General features: G+C 48.1%; 1 protein-coding gene across 1 annotated transcript in view; it reads right to left on the bottom strand.

The window, feature by feature from the left end:
* Positions 1-1,045: 1,045 nt before the first annotated feature.
* ARHGEF4 (Rho guanine nucleotide exchange factor 4) overlaps positions 1,046-16,657 on the bottom strand; it is a 113,600-nt gene continuing 97,988 nt past the window's right edge. The window contains 9 exon segments of the mRNA XM_064720571.1: positions 1,046-6,698; positions 6,701-6,798; positions 8,460-8,537; positions 9,172-9,415; positions 10,317-10,448; positions 11,275-11,404; positions 13,608-13,840; positions 14,397-14,576; positions 15,531-15,713. Coding sequence (XP_064576641.1) covers positions 6,474-6,698; positions 6,701-6,798; positions 8,460-8,537; positions 9,172-9,415; positions 10,317-10,448; positions 11,275-11,404; positions 13,608-13,840; positions 14,397-14,576; positions 15,531-15,713 — 1,503 coding nt within the window. The 3' untranslated portion in view covers positions 1,046-6,473.

Genomic DNA, 16,657 nt, shown 5'->3' on the forward strand with positions numbered 1-16,657 from the left:
AGGCAAGAAATTTTGAGTTTCAGGTTTTTCTGTAACTAATTCTGGGCAAAACCAAACCTTGCTGTTTCTAACATCTTGTTTTAGATTCTAAACTCTGTGGCTTGCTGTAAACAAAGTCAGGTAACACAAAGTTTCATTGGTGAGCTCCCTTGGAATCAGGAATGATGTACTTACTTAGATGGGATTTTTTTGTGTAGGAAATTGTCAGTGTTGCTGAATTGCATGGATGAAATGTCTGACTGGTGTGTAGGAGGCTAAGTGCTCTCCAGGATTTTATTTTAGTATCCATCAGGCTATTAGCTATCCTGTCTTTATCATCCAGAATAGAATGGAGGCCATGTGATGACTTTAGGTTTGTAATGTTTATTTTGAACAGCAGCCAGAAGCCTGTGGCAGCTGTGGGAAGCTGGGCTGTGTCCCAGGGAGAATTGCAGATGCAGAGGGGAGACTGTTGGTACAGGAGCCCCACTTGTAGTCCTTGGTGGGCTAAGAGATCCTTCCAATCCAAATGTGACAGAAGGAACTTGACAAGGAGCAGCTCAGCTGGCAGCTTAAATTACCACAGCTGGCCATTCATGTTTGGGCTATAGTAATCTACTTGGTAGTGTTTCACAATAGCTTTTTCTTTTCTGGGCAAGAAAGGTAAAATATGTGGGCAAATTGATGCTTCAGAAAGGGGAAGGGGAGCACACCTTCCCCAAGTTTTGCTTTTGCAGCCTTATAGGAATTGTAATCATGTGAAGTGCCCAGCTGAGCTCAAATGCAGCTCCCTCAGCTTCAGTGAACTCGTGGCTGTATTTGGGGATAAGGTTTTTCTTGATGGTGTGATACAGATAGCAAGTATATTATTTCAGGTTACTGGAGGTTAAAGAAAAAAGCCATAAATTATTATCCAGCCTGGGTAATGGGTGGGTGCTGCTTAGGAGAAAAGGGAAAGAAGTAGGTGTGGAAGAATAGAAGGAGCTTGTAAGCAGAATGCTGTTCCATAGCTGCTCTATAATCAGTGGTTAATGCTTTTTGGGAGGATTACAGAACCATGCAAGACTTCAAGTTGATAGCTTGTTTATTTCCCATCTCACAAGTGTAAACGTAGGCAGTCACACACAAAGGTACACTGCTCTGGGGTCAGTAGCACAGGTATTTCATTTGCACAGGCTGTGAACAGGGAGCTGCTTTGGTAGCAAAGTTGTGCAAAGAGAAGCTCAGGACGTGGGGAGAGGAGGGGTGTAGTTGCAGGGGGAAAGATGCCAGGAGCGTTGAGCAAAAAGAACAAGCAGCCTGCATTTTTCCTAGAAGTGCCAGCACTGCCAAAGCCATGGGATTTGAGTCATGGAGCTTGCTAAGGACATGTGTGAGACACATGGGAGAAATAAGGTGTGAGGTGTTCATGGCAAGGCAGGGCAGCTGGATTGCTGTGAGGCTGGGAAGGAGCACCTTGGCTTCTGCAGAGCCTGCAGCCTGGCACTGGAAAGGAGGAGACTCCACGCTGCTGCCCTGAGCTGTGGTCCCTGGAGGCATTTCTGGATTCTGCCAGCTCACACTGCTGGCTGCACCTTGCACTGCCTCACTGACAGCAGCTGCACTGGTGGGGCACTGCAGCCTGAAGATTGATTCCTCCCCACACTGTCCAGCTGAAAGAGCACCACTGTGTCTTCAGGGGCTTAAAATCAGCTGAAAACACTTGTGCTTTTTTCAGTTCATTTTTATCCACTATCAAAGTTCTTTAACCCATTACTTACCTGAAGACCTGAGCCTCAGCTTTGCTTGGGCTGGGAGCTCTGGACAGGAGTTCCTGTGGTGGCTGGTACAGGACATTGTGGCTGATGCTTTGTGTTGTACCAGTGTGGTGCTGCTGCTGACAGTAGAAGTGGTGAGTCCTCCCCCTGTGGTAGAGAACGTGAGCAGCACAGCAGGCACAGGCTGAGGCTCCAGCATTTAATGAGGTGTGAGCAGTTCCCTCCTTAAAGCTTGAGCAGTTGCTGTTGTACCATACTCACTGTCAGGTGGGCTTTGCAATGCCCATAACCCTCATGAGCAGGTACGTGGTGGAACTCAGCAGGAGAATTAAAACAACTGAAGCAGTAACAATGAAGACGGAATCAGCACTTGCTGGATGCTGCCCCACCTGCCAGGGGCTGCCAGCTCAGAGTCTGGGAGGGGAGTGCTGCAAACTTGTTCAAAACACTGATGTTTGCATATCAGTCTTGCCACAGACTTCTTCAATGATGCTGTTACATGAAGGTGTGCTTCACTGCAGTAAATCTGGAGGAGCACAGCCTGATATTTTGACACATCAGGTGAAAGGCCTCTCCATTTAAAAAAAAAGCTAATTTCTGTCATTCTGGCATCCCAAGAAATGAAGTGTTCTCAGTGTGAAGCTGACATTCTTTTATTACTGGCAGGTGCCTGGATTCTGAGTTATCCCTGTTGTGACCTGGTTTTCAGGAGGTTTTGGGAAGCTCTTGGGACACCCAGGTGCAGATGGTTGGCTCCTGGATGGCAGAGCAGTGTCCTGCACAGTGGGAATCTCCTGCAGTGCAGTGGTGAGCCAAGGACTCTGCTGGACACAGAGGGGGCTCCTCTGAGCTGACACCCCCCTGTCCTTCAGGGAATGGGCAGAACAGGAGAGACAGTAAAGGCTGCCTTGGGGGAACTCTTCTCTCCATGGGAACTGACCTAGTTCTCACTTGAAGTTAGCACAAAGACAGTTTGTGCTGGTTCTGATGCTATTAGAACTTGAACAGTGTATACACCCACAGTGTCTGAATCAGATATTCTAAACTAATAGTTTAAAATAGATTTTTTTTTCCTTTTTTTTTTTTTTTTTTTGGTCAGAGCACAGACTATGTTATTTAGTAGCCACTGGTTCACTTAACTGGTAGCTTCAGGAAATCGTCTTTCATTTGATTGACATCCTTTACATAATTCTGTGTTTTATTTGACCGAATGAAATCTGGGCAGATTTAGGTAATCAAGAATCATGGCTGTTTTCACAAGAAGCTTCCTAAATGGATATCTACAGAAGGAGAGGAACAGGTAGAACCAACACCTTTAAAAAACACCCCAAACCACCCCTGACTCAATCCCTTTGTCCTTTTCATGTACCTCAATGCAGAACTGTTTTCCTGAGCAATTCAGCTGATTCTACCCTAAAATCCAGAAGGGTTGGTGTTGTTCAGACTCACATCAGGAGCTTCAGTTTGTTTTGTACACAAATCTGCATTTCTGGCCCCTGTTGAAGGTTCAGCTCCAGAGAAAAGTTCCTGATATCTCACAGCTCTGATTCTTCATGGTTCAATTGGACACTTCTTGTGGAACTGGCACTTCTTGTCCATTTAGCCCAGAGATCTTGTCAGAGCTGTTCTTGGCCAGCCAGGAGCCCCATTCTCCCAGGTTTAGCTGATGCCCTTGGGATCTGCCCTCTGTGCACAGCCCAGCTGAACTGAGGGTTCACCCCACTGCTGCCCATTGCCCGAGCTGTGGGAGCCACTCCAGCCCAAATGCAGGTGCAGCAGGGAAATGTGGGCTGGGTTAATCTGTTACCATCTCTCACACAGCTACACTTTGCCATTTAATGAGTAACTTGGGGGATGAGATGACTCTGAGTGTCTGATCACTTAAACATGAGGAGGTTACACCTGATCTGTGACAGTTTGTTCCGGAAGCACCCAGGGTTATGGTGAGAGTTGGGAGGTGGTGCTGCTGTTAAAGTAAGGATAGTATTTTGTGATGAATCCTCTTCAGAGCAGTCTGTGGGGTGAGCATGTTGAGCGCAGTGGGTTTGTGGGTTTGAGCCTTACCTGTTTTCTGTGCTGCTGCTGTAACTCCAGCACTTTGTGTGAGCAGCTTTTTTACCTGATCTCAGTCTTGCATAGGGAATTGGATCCTAGCTCCAGATGTGGTGTGCAAGACTAGAATCCAAAGTGAGGACACTTAGAAAGAGTACTGATAGTCCAGTGGAGAGTAGAATTCTTCCAGAAGTTATTAACTGCCCATTGACTGGGATGCTGTCTGGCCAGAGAAGTCTGGTTTGGCACTTGAGAAATGTCTGTAAAAAAAGTGTCTCTGTAAATCCTTTGTGTGCACTGGTCAGAGGTGCAGCCAATTCTGGAAGAGCTGATAAATGATGATTATTTTAACCACTGGATGCACATTGACTGTTCAGAGTATTGCTACACAGGCAAGTAGTAACAGCCAATTCCTGTGTGTGTTTCAGAGGGGAGGAAGGGCAGGGTTGTGGCACTTCACAGCTGCTGCACTCCAGGTCCTGTGCCACTGTCACCCCATTTCCCTTGGGAGAGGAGGTTAGGATTTCTACCAGAGTGCCTTCATTGTAGATGTAATGCTGAGTGTATTAAGCAACATTCTGCCTAAGACCACATCAGACATTGCAGCAAGGGGAGCTCTGAACAAATGTCAGCACTTCCTTCACACTGGGGACAGAGTGCTTTTGAGAGGGATACAAAGAGCTTTGAGGAGAATCTCCATCCTTGAGTGAACTCAGATAGCAACTGGACAGGACTATGAGCAACCTGTCACAGCTGGCCATGCTCAGTGTGGGGTGTGATCCTGGATCTGTGCTGGGGAGGGATTGTCCTCTGCCCCTCTACCCCCCTCCACTTACTACAAAGCTGATGATAAGCTCAGAAAATTGATAACATCAGTGCCAACAGCTTTTCTTCCTGGCCAATCAAAACAGACATGCCATGGATAAGGAAAGGAGGGTGCAGACACTTAGGGTAAACACAGAAATGACAATTGCCTTCTGGTGCTGGGTGGTGCTGGCTGCAGCTGGCTGACATAGCTCTGTGTGTGTCTGTGTGTCAGGGTCTCTTGGTCACCATCTCCCCCCGTGGGTGTCTGTGCACACCTGGCAGTGCCTCAGTGTGTCTCTGGGTGTCCTTCAGTCCCCATGTCTGTGTCTCTTGGTGTCTGTGTGTGTGTTGTGCTAATACTGCTGTAACTGCCTCATCTCAGTGACTTCTTAGAGAATATTTTAATTTTTTCTCCTTTTGCCCCCCTCTCCCCCCAGCATTGACCCAGTGACCCCTCTGCTCTGTCCCTGTGTCCCCACAGCTGGGATGGCTGCTCTGGGGTCCCCTCCTGGCAGGGCCCCTGTGGCTGAGCAGCCCCTGGTGGAGCTGCAGGAGAACAATCCCCACAGTGGCTTTGGAAAGAAACAGCTTCACACAGATAGACGGGCTGGAGACAAACACAGGCTGAGAGTCACTTTTACAAGTTTCTTTATGAAATTAAATGTTGCCCCTGGTCTGGGGGGAAGATATAGTGCAAGAAGGACTTTGTACATGCTACTGAATTCAGATATCCCTGGATGACCAGACTTTGGTCAGCTACAGCATCAACAAACACTGGATTTCTGAGCTCTGCAGACAGTGCTCACTCACACTTGAGCTGGAATGAGCCAGTGTCTTCCTTCCACTGTCACAGGGTGTCTCCTAATCTAGGGAATTCAGTCAGTATGGCTTCTAACTCTCACTATGGTAAGGCAAATCTTTCTTTTTTGCTAACCAAGGTTTGAATTCATTCCTTTTGGCCACCATTTGAAACTTGGGTACTTAAAGTGAGGCTCTTTATGCCAAATTTAGGCCTTTATCAAGTGGTTTTCCATTTTTAAAAGTGTCAGTAACACTCCTTGAATTTGAGGGTCTGTGGGAGTTTGCATAACAATGACGTTGCAGAGTTGAACAGCAGACTCTGACTTCTGGGAGCTAGGTTTGCAAATATTGACCTTTCTTTAAAAAAAAAGGAAAAGAAAAATTAAACAGACAAAACAGGCATCAAGTTAACAACATCTGACAAGAACAATTACAGACTTACAAAATACACAGTTCTGATTTTTACCATAAATAAACACATTACAAACAATGAGCATTTTCATTGGCCAGGAAATATGGCAGAATGATGGAGAGACAAGAATCTAAAGAATTGAGTATGGTATTAATTAGGCACATTTTTCTCTAACTTATGTAACTCAAACCCACTAGAGAGATTCTTCGACTTGACTCATGCTGCAGGTTGGCACAGTTTAACGTGGGGCACCGCTCACCGGTGCTGCTGGGCTAAAGGAGGGAGGGAGGAGGTCACAGTGCAGCGCTCACTGTGCTCTGAGGGCCTGCAGAGGCTGCTGAGTTAGCTGGACACGTGGAGGAGGATCACAGCTCTGAGAAATGCAGGGCATGGGGTGGGCACAGCAGAAGGTTCATCCCTCCTCACCACGGACTCGGAGCTGCTGTTGTGAGCGCGGCAGCGGCCTCGGGGCCCGCGGGTCCATGGGCTGCCCTGGGCTGTGGCAGCTGCCAGCCAGCAGTGTGGGCACAGCGGGAAGGAGTGAGTCCGGTACAGCTGACAAGGTAAATCTCTCAGGCTGCAGCCTGTCCAGCTCCCTGCTGTGTGCTCCTGGAGCTTTGCCTGCTGGGCAGGGCAGGGCAGGGCTGGCACCGCTGCCCGCAGCCTCACCTGGGAGCCAGCGGGTCAGCCAGGCTGCACAATAAATAGGGAAGGCAGGAGCACCTGTGCCATCCTCTGTGGGCACAGGGCTGGCTGAACCTGGGCTCCACCTGCCAGCAGGGAGGGATAAAGTGCTTTCTCAGAAGGGCTTCAGGCACAAACAGGGGCTGCCCTATTTCCGGAAGGGCGTCAGCCTGCTGATGTTCTGCCAGAAGTTCGAGGGCTTGCGCTTGGGCTCTGCCAGCATGAAGACCTGCTGCTGGGGGAGCGTGCTGGGCAGCGTGGGGTGCTTCTGCCGCAGCAGGAACTCGTAGTAGGGCCTGGTGACGGCTGCCAGGAGGAGGAGGAGAGGGGAAGATGTTAGTGTTTTGTGGAGACAAACAAAATTCCACAGCTTTGTGCAAGTTGTAAAGCCAGGATGTTTATTACAGCTCTGAACACATGTGGAGATTCCTCTCTGAAAGACATGCACACCTCTGGGAACTCTAGGGTTTTTTCTCTCTCAAATCCATATGTATGCAATTTCACAATAGGTTCATACATATTCATTTTTACGAATTTTGTGTGACATTTGCCGATAATTCTTCTTTCTCAGAAAGACTTCCTAGGTCAGGCTGACCTGCTCTCACAGCAGTCTCTGTCTCTCTGTCTCCCCCCTTAGCTCTGTCCTTGGGCTGAAGCACAGCCTTTCTCTGAACACAGGCTTTCTACGAGAACAGGCAGTCAGGCTAAGTAGGAATGTTTTCAAGCTACAGACTTAACTCAAAGATGTACATTTCACCTCAATCAAAATGGATTTCTACTCTGGAAAATTTCTACTCTGTCTCATTAGTCAAACACAGCTCCTTGCCCCAACTCTACCACCTCCCCCAGTCCCCAGTAAAGCTGCAGGGCTGTGAATTGGGTTTGTCTTAGTGTACCTATTCCTTCAAGTTATCCTTACTTTCAGCAGTGCCTTTTAGGATTAGAGCTCATGTGGAAGGCCCAGAAATGTCCTGCATGACAGCAGGGCTGGAGAGCTGCAGCTCCTGGCTGGTGACAAACTGAGCTGGTGCTTTTGGCTGTGCTGGGAGAAGCAGCTGCTGTGCAAGTGCTGCTGGTTACAGCCAGCACTGCTGGCTGGAGGCTGCCTGTTACAGCCTCCTGGGCTGGGTTTCTGACTAGGAATGGTCAGTGCCTGCATGGAGAACAAGGCTGGTCTGTGCTGCCTCCCGAGGGCTTTGCTCTGTTGGCATGGTCTGGCTTCCTTCCAAACTTCCCACTGTTTGCAGTCAAATCTTATTTCTGGCCCTTTTTGACATGTAGCCAAGCTTGCTTTCAGGAGATGTGGCTGGGCTTTAAGTGCTGGCTGTACCACCAAGGGGAAGTGGTTTTCCCTGTGGGTTCAGAGGAACCAAGTGCCACCTCTCCCTCTGAGCAGAGGGAAGGGGAAGGTGCCAGCAGCAGGGCTGTCTTCAGCCACAGTGCTGTGGGCACAGGAGCCTTTATTTTGCTTGACTTCACTCTCCCCTGGCTGCTACTAATTGTCCTTGTCTCTGGCAGGTTGAACCAAGAGCTCTGCCCAAGCACGGTCCCTACCCTGGCATCCTGCCCAGGTTTCAGAGCATCTTCCACAGGCAGGAACAGCCCCTGCTGCAGAGACCTCGGTGGCCCTCTGTGCACCATGGGGATTGCTCCAAACCTTGCCTTTTGCCAAAGGGAATGGCACACTGCTGGGGAAGCCTGGATCCTAGGGAGAGGCTGTGCACTGGCCGTGGAGCAGGAGCTGCTGGGTTTGGCAGAGTGCTGCTTATGTGCAAAGTGGCTCTTCTGGAGTTAGGAATGATCTCCTGACTCCAGCCCTCTGAATCTACCAGGAACTGTAGTGCAAATTGTCACCATCTGGCCTTCTCAAGAGTTTCTTAATGTCACTTCATTGAAGCCTTTCCCATGTAGTAAATACAGAGCCACCCCCCATTCCCACAGTGCTCCTGTGCTCAGGTGTGACTCACCCTTGGGTTTCCCAGCATGATGCTGCTTGCTGGCATTCAGCATTGCCTGCTTTTTCTGCACCTCCGTGATGGAAAACCCTGGAAGATGAAGCAGATTCGTGTCAGCAGCAGGTCATCATTTGGCACCTCAGGAGAAGACAGGGGTGGGCAGATGCCTGAGGTGAGAGGCCACAATTGCTGCCAAGGCTGGGGGGCACAGCCTGCCCCCCCAGCCTGTGCTGGGCTGCACAGACCCCCCTGCAGGGTTTGCTGCCTGCCCTCGGCCCAGGCTGCACTGGGGGGAGAAGCCACTGCAGGCCACTGGTGGCTGAGATCTTTCAGATCACACCAGGCTGAATTGAGAAGGATTTGGACAAAACAACACAAACCCTCTTGGACAGGGAGAAGCCTTGACTGAAGCTGTTCTATACTGCTCTGGACCCTGTATGTAACGTATTGACTACTTTGTCAGCCCTCCTTGAACTCCTGAAGATACATCAGCCTCCCTGAGGACAAACTGCAGTGATGGCTTATGGTGGTTTGCAGTTTTTTGATTGCACAGATTCATTCACAATGTGTCATTCGGCAGCCCAGAGCTGCCCTCGAGCATGGGCTGGCTTCCCCACGCTTTCACTCCTCAGGCATTAGCCAATGGGTAAAAAAAGATGAAAAACCAAAAATAATAATAATGATTTAAATCCAAAACAGTCTCCCAGCCTTGCTCTTTCCATACCTGTCTCCTGGTCGAGCTGCACCTGCCTCCTTTCATTCTCAAATGCCTTCAGCCAGCGCTGTTTCTGCTCAGGCTTTTTTGCACAGAACAAATGGACTTCCTCAGTGTCTCTGCAGTGCAGCTTGAATGCATTTTTCACACTGATATTGAAGTCCTTGTCTTTGCCATCTTCCACATCCAGTATTTCCATGTCATCCATGCTGATGCGACTCTTGTAGTATAGGATGTCCCTGCGCAGGAGGTCCTGCAAGAGAGATCACAGCACATGGAGCTGTTCTTGATGTGATGGCAATTTACCCTTCCTGCATCATTACAGTCCTGGCAAAGAAATCACTCTGGGTGTGAGTCTGTGCAACTGCAGAGTGCTGAGCTGCTGGGGGCATGCAGGGAGCCACAGTGCTTGTTCTGCCTGGTGGCTGTGCTGGGGCCTCTCTGCTGCCTGAAGCTTGGCTGTTATGCATGATCCCAAATCCTCATTAGGCCTCTGACAGAAAACACTATTTGAATCTTTCAGTTCCTGTTAAAAGCAAAAATAATACTAAGTAGCTCTTTGTTTTTTGTTGACAATGAAAAGTAACTTTGAGGACAGTGATTTTCATACCTAAGTTACCTGCAGCTACCTGCATGCTGTGGAATATGCAAAAAATAACTGGCACATTCAGTTCTGAAATTCCAGTGGAAGGTACCGTTCATTGGCTCCAAGAGGGAAGATTTCTTTTACTACTCAGCTTATGAAAAAAGCTGTACTTACAGACTTACATGTGCTGTTAGCATGGCCTCACTGACAGCCAGGGCCACAGCTGTTCATCAAACCTGCAGTGTTTTCTGAATACAACACTAAGGTGGAAGTTCAGATGAATAACAAGGTATTTAAAAGAACTTGTGTGACAACACTCATCACTGAGTTGTACAGAATAACCCCTCACTAACCCCAGAAGCTGTGCAGTGCTTTCCCCTTGTGCTGTGAGGATTAGAGCAGTAGCTGATTGCTGTGCTCAGGTGCACAGAACACCCCAGGAGCTCAGAGGAAAGAATGCACAGAGTGCCAGGAGCACACAAGGCCAGCAAGAATTAAGGAAACAAAGGGGTGGAGAGGGAGCTCACTCAAATCCACCAGCACAGCAGCAGCCAGAATTCATGGTTACCTTCTTGCAGCAGACAAGCTGGTGATCGAAGAGGAAGAACATCCTTTGTTGGCTCTTGGCTTGAGGGTGGGAGATTTTGGCTAATTCCCCAGAATAGATGAGTTCTGAGCTTCTGACTAGGACATCTTCTCCCTGGGAACAGCACAAAGAACAGGTTGGTCTCAGCCTCATCTGAAAGTGGGAGCCTGAATTCCTGCTGACAGAACTTGTGTGGGAATGAGAGAGAGCCTCTGTGCTGGAGGACAGTCCTTGGCACATCAGGGAGACACTGTGCCCTGGCACCTGGGGGGGGGGAAACTGAATTTGATTAGAACAATAGTGTGTTACATTTTTTTAAAATCTCCTGTTCCATGGAGATTTAAAAAATCTTTAAATTTAAATAGTTTAAAATTTAAAAAATCCTGCTCAGGAAAGCTGCTCCATCCCAGACATAAAGGAGGCACATAAGCAGGGAGCTAAGAATTTAGCCTGACATCCTTGGGCAGAGAGACAGTGTGGGTTTATTGAGTCTAGGATTTAGAAAATCAGTATTTTGTTTCTTTTATTTAGCTATTTTTTTAATGAGTCCACAGGGAACCTTGGTTTCCTCTATGACTATGCCAGAAGTTGCCTTTCTGCAACAATAATCTGGCTTATTAAGAATTAAGGAGCAATTCTGCTCATCCTGAAAGTTTGAAGTCACTCAAGATAAAATGGGGGGGCAAGAGAAAAATAATAAAATTCCACTAACCTACATGCTGATTTCATTCTGCAAGGAAAAACAGGGAAACAAGAATCCCAGGGCACGTGCAAAGGCAGCTGGTCTAGCTGGGTTATATGCCAGACCTGCTCAGCTGTACTAAAAGACTAAAATCAGAGAGCTGAGGTGGGGCTAGACACTGAGATACCACTGTGGAGAGAAGCTGCTGGAAGGGCAGAAGAGGAACAGTGTGGAATTCCTTGGGCAGGGAGTCCCCACCTCCCAGTCCTCGATGGAGCTCTGCCACTGGGCGATCTTGTCGATGTTCTCTAGGCGCCGCTTGCGCTCGTTGATGAGCCGAGCCACGTTCTTCATGGCGTTCAGGGCAGCCTCCACGTCCTTGAAATCCCTGGGGACACACACAGGCCTCAGGGTACTGTGACAGGTTTTGAAAAACCCCTTCTCCAGGGAAGCTTCAGTTGCTCCTTGTTTTGCTGTTTTAGAATGTGATTTGGAGAACTGTTTAGTCGGCATGTGAATTGTTTTAATTTAATGACCAATCACAGCCAGCTGTGTTGGACTCTGAGGAGTCAGTCATGAACTTTCATGATCACTTTTTTGCTAGCTTTCTGTCTGTATCCTTTCTCTTTCTTTAGTTAATATAATATAATATAATATAATATAATATAATATAATATAATATAATATAATATAATATAATATAATATAATATAATATAATATAATATAATAATCAGCCTTCTGAGAACTTACTTGGAGTCAAATTCTCATCTCTCACCTCGCCCTAAAGTCCTCACAACACCCCAGCCTTATGCTTGACAGAATGGCACTGGGGTGCTGTACCTGCACTCCAGAGGGGAGTGGCGGGCACAGAGCTGGGATGGAAGCAGGATTCCACCTGCAGTCTGTCCCAGCTGTTCTGTCCCTGCTCCTGTGGCAGCTTCTCAGACACTCCTTGGTTTTCAGGCACAGATTTGATGTTGATTAGAACAATAGCATGTTGCATGTTTAAAAATCTCCTTTTCCAGGTAGTCTGCTCAGGAAAGCTGCTCCATCCCAGACATCCCATCCCTTTATATGTAAAGGAGGCACATAAGCAGGGAGCTAAGGATTTAGCCTGACATCCTTGGGCAGGGAGACAGTGTGGGTTTATTGAGTCTGGTAACAGATCTAGGCCGCCTCTGGGGAAGGGAAGGGGTAAGTAATCAAATGTAGCTACAGAGGTGTAAATAGGAATTGCAGGTTCTCCTTTCCTTTCTGCAACATAACACAACTCATTGACAGTGCTGCTGTGCCATGCAGGGGCTGGTGTGTGGTGCAGATGTGAAGCAGTCCAACACCAGTCAGCAATTCAACAGTGACTGGCTGGTTTCAAACATGGGCTGATGGTTTATCTGGCAGGGCAGCAGAGGCTGAGCTGCTGATGGTTTATCTGGCAGGGCAGCAGAGGCTGAGCTGCCCTCCCCCACACACCATCTGTGGCCACCAGCCACTTCTGCTGAGTTCAGAGCTGCTGGGAAGGGGCTGAGCTGCACAACTTGGCTCTAAGGCAGCTCCCAAACATCTCTGCACTGCCTTAGGCAAGACATGCTTAAAACCATTCTGGGAAACACCAGGGCTGCAATTAGGAAGGTGAAATTGAGTCAAACCATAATGGACCAAGATCAGCACTTTCATAGAGGTATTTCATGTTTTCAGGTACTTAATTAAGTGACAGTCACTTGATCCAAAGGCAGTGCCCTCACCCTCAATGTGAGTGATGGATTTGGAGGCTTTGGAGCTGGCACTGATGGGGCACCAGGTGTGCATGGCCTGGCTGCTGCAGGGCACAACTTCCCACTGGGGAAGTGCAGCTGTATGGGAATCTTGGCATGTATTCAACCAATGCTTTTGGAGGCACAGTTCTCAACACCACCACCAGAAACATGGACAGAAACCAGGACAAATACAAGCTCCAAAGTATGTATGTGCTGGTATCACTGGTACACAAGCCAAATAAAATAGAAAAAGGCCATTATAAAGTGGACGATGTAACTCTTGATCTGTGACAGGAAAGCTGAGTGCTGCTGTAGTGGAAAATTATGTAAATATACTTTTATAATGTACTGATAATAAGTTATAAATTATTATTATATTATATTATATTAGTGTATTATATTAATAGAACATAAATAAGTATAATATTATTATAATACTGTGTTATATAAGTTCATAAGTATATTATAAGTTATATAATATATTATGTAAATATACTTTATAAAAATATATAATTTTTTTCCTGGTTTCTACAAGGTAACCTGTAAGAATGGTGCTGGCTGCAGTTAGCCACTGCTCTCCATGCACAAAGTTATGTTTTAAGTTAATATTAATATTACATAAGTTATATTCTTATATAATATTATAAGTTATATTATATGTAACTTATAATATACTTATACTATGTAAATATATTTTCTAAAACATTATAAATATACTTTTTTTCCAGGTTTCTATGAGGTAACCTGTAAGAACTGAGCTGCATGCAGCTAGCCACTGCTCTCCATGCCCGAGCCCATTTCCATGGGAGCATCCTGGCTCCCTCCCTGCCCTCACCTGTGCTGGGGGTTGGTGTACTTGAGCAGCTCGGCCAGCTGCAGGGGGTATTTGCAGATTTTCTGCACGGGGGTGAGCAGGAAGCCGTCCAGGGAGATGTCGATCATCTTCTGCAGCAGGCGGCACGCCTCGAAGAAGTAAACGTACTTGTTGACCTTGGCCAGGCGCGACAGCTCCAGGCACGCGTTGGGGTGGTTGTTGCAGTACTCAGAGTAGATCTGAAACTCTGTTTGCTGCAGGGCACAGGGAGGGGTTACTGCCTTGTCCCTCAGGCCATGCCCTGCCACAGACTCTAACTGGAGCTGTTTGGTCATTTGTGCCCTCCCCAGGCTCTCAAACCCAGAGACTTAAAGCTGGGGGCTGGCAAAGTGTGCCACAGCTTCATCTGAGAGACCCAGACATTCCCACACACCCTGCTCTGGGCTCAGCTGAATGTGGGCTTTTACTGCCCACACCAGCCACAGCTGATCCTTCACTGACCTCAAAATACCATTACTGTAAACTCAGGCCTGCTCGAGATTTTGGAGTCTTCCTATATTTCCCTGAGGTACCAAGAGCTGGCAGGGATTTCATTGTTCAGAGGATAAGGTGCTTTGAAAATGCTCTTTCCACAGCCACAAGAGCTACAGGATATTTCTTTAGGAAGTGGTTGAGCAGGGCTGGGATAGAGGGTGGTGGCATTTAGTGGATCTTTTTAAAGAAAGCTTCAGTTCTGTCTGACAAATTTCTAAATCCTCTGCCTCAATCCATGCTCAGCTACCCCTTTCCCATGAAGTCAAATTTACTTACATATTCCAAGAAGCATGAGCCAACCTCACTCAAATGTGGGTGGTCTTTGTTAAATTTCTTCTCTAGTGCTTTAACAAATTTCTTCTGGCACCTGTAGATGTCCTCAATATTCCCAAAGATTGTCTTCAGCTGTTCCTCTGTAAACATGTCAGCTCTCTTGCGGCACTGCTTAATGTAACCCTAGAAAACCAGATTGGAAACCTCCTGGGCATCTGCTCTGTGGCACAGAAAGCCTCAAGGACTGCACACCAGGTTCCTGCACTCCCTTCCTGCACATCTGGACCCATCTGTAACCATTATTTCCTCTCCTGTTACCCTAAACATGGTACAAGTAGAAGCTGCCAGAGACTCATGGCAGCCCTGGGTGATGCTGCTGAAGGAGTCACAGAGGTGCTTTATCCCCTGCTGAAACAGCCTCTGTGTGTCTGCAGTGGGGTGCTCTGACCTCAGAACTGGTAGATTCGGACCAGTTAAGTCCTGGTGTGGACCTGGTTTGGTGTCTGTGTGAGGAGCTGCCCAAATGACTCCAGCAGAGGAGAGCTCTGAGGGGCAGGGGAACACTGCAGCAGGAGACGCTTGTGTGTAAATGTGGGCTCTTTGCCCCAGCTGCCTCTGCTGGGAGCCACTTTTGTACCATTGCAGTGGAGAATTCTGTTCCTGCAAAAATTCCAAGTGCCTTCACTCCCCCAGTGTACAGGATGGATCTCTTTTACAAAAGGTGTCACAATATTCAGCATATTTGACAGTAAAGGATCCAATTGGCTGAGCATCCCCAGTTGTTTTGGTCAGAGCATGGCTTGCCTGAAGGCTGGAGTTGCTGATTATATTACCCCAGAACATATATTAGAGAGGACAGCAGTGCTAGACATTTACTTTTCTCTGGCTTGGGAAATTCAATTAATTCCATTTAATCAGAGCACAAGTGAGTGCTCCAAATGCAGAGGCATTTGGGATTTTGCTGTAATGAATTGTCTTCTGTTTTCTGACCATATACTGGCATTCAGCAGAACTGATGAAAATCCAGTCTCATTTTCAGCAAAGTTTCCTGCTCAGGGTCCCTTTCTGGGCAGCATGGGACACAGTCCATCATCCTTCAGAGAAATCCTTACAGTCCCTTCCCCCTTTATTCCTTACCTCACAAATGTCCTTCAGGTGCTTGATGTAGTCTCTCTCTGTGCTTATGATCTCATTGATGACGTTGGTCCTCATCTGGTCTTTGGTGGTCTGGCCCATGCCAAAGCGCCGGGAATCCTCCTCTCTGCCGCCCTCCACCTTCAGGGGATAATCCTCCATGGGCTCATCCTGGTTCACCCGCAGCTGCAGCACAAGAGGGTCACTGCTCCACTGCCCAACACCTCTGCCAGGGAAGGGCTGCAGGGCGGGCACACACTGGGCAAGGTGGCAGGAGGGGTGTGGATTGCCTGGAAACATTTCCCCTGGGAGCCTGAGGCCAGACAGTCACTGTGGGGAGGGGACATGGCTGCTGCTCCCACCCTGGCATGGCTGGGTTTGGGCAGGCTTTTCTAGTGCACAGAAACTACAGGAATGATATGGAGCCCTTCAGGAATAATGCATATAAAATCAGGACAGAAATGGTTTCTCAATTGAAATTTTCTTAAATATTTGAAGGAACACTTTGGGAGGGAGGGGAGAATCAGTAAACGGTTGGTGTTTTATCTACTTTATTGTTCTCACACTGTCGCTAACAGATGGCCCCTCGGTGTCTGCTTCCCGGGATTATTTAAAGAGAGTTCATTGCTAAAGCAGAAGCAGATCAGCTGCCCGTGGGCACCGAGGTGGGGGAGAAGGGCAGAGCCCGGCAGGGCGGTGTGGGACCCTCGGTGCCCCATCAGAGGGCAGCACAGCCCGGGAGCAGGGACACGGCGGCTGGAGGGCAGCGCTCTCTGCTCTGCACAGCCCCGAGCTAAGGGACACCGCCACAGCCCCGAGCTGAGGGACACTGCCACAGCCCCGAGCTAAGGGACACTGCCCCAGCCCCCAGGGACACCGCCACAGCCCCGAGCTATGGGACACTGCCAGAGCCCCGAGCTAAGGGACACAGACTGCAGCATTCCACTCTGGGCTTCCTTTTCTGGCACTGCTGAGTGCCCTGGGAATACTCTGCTCGTGACCCAAAGGATCCATCCCAGCACAGAGAAGGAGTTAAAGTTAGGAAGGTAAACCACACATAATTACAGGAATTTTCAGTACAGTGACACATAACTACTTTAAACTTTTAATGTCGTTTCTTTAGGCTCTAT

The sequence above is a fragment of the Zonotrichia leucophrys genome, chromosome 9 (genome assembly GCF_028769735.1).
Source record: "Zonotrichia leucophrys gambelii isolate GWCS_2022_RI chromosome 9, RI_Zleu_2.0, whole genome shotgun sequence".
NCBI classification, from domain to species: Eukaryota; Metazoa; Chordata; class Aves; order Passeriformes; family Passerellidae; genus Zonotrichia; species Zonotrichia leucophrys.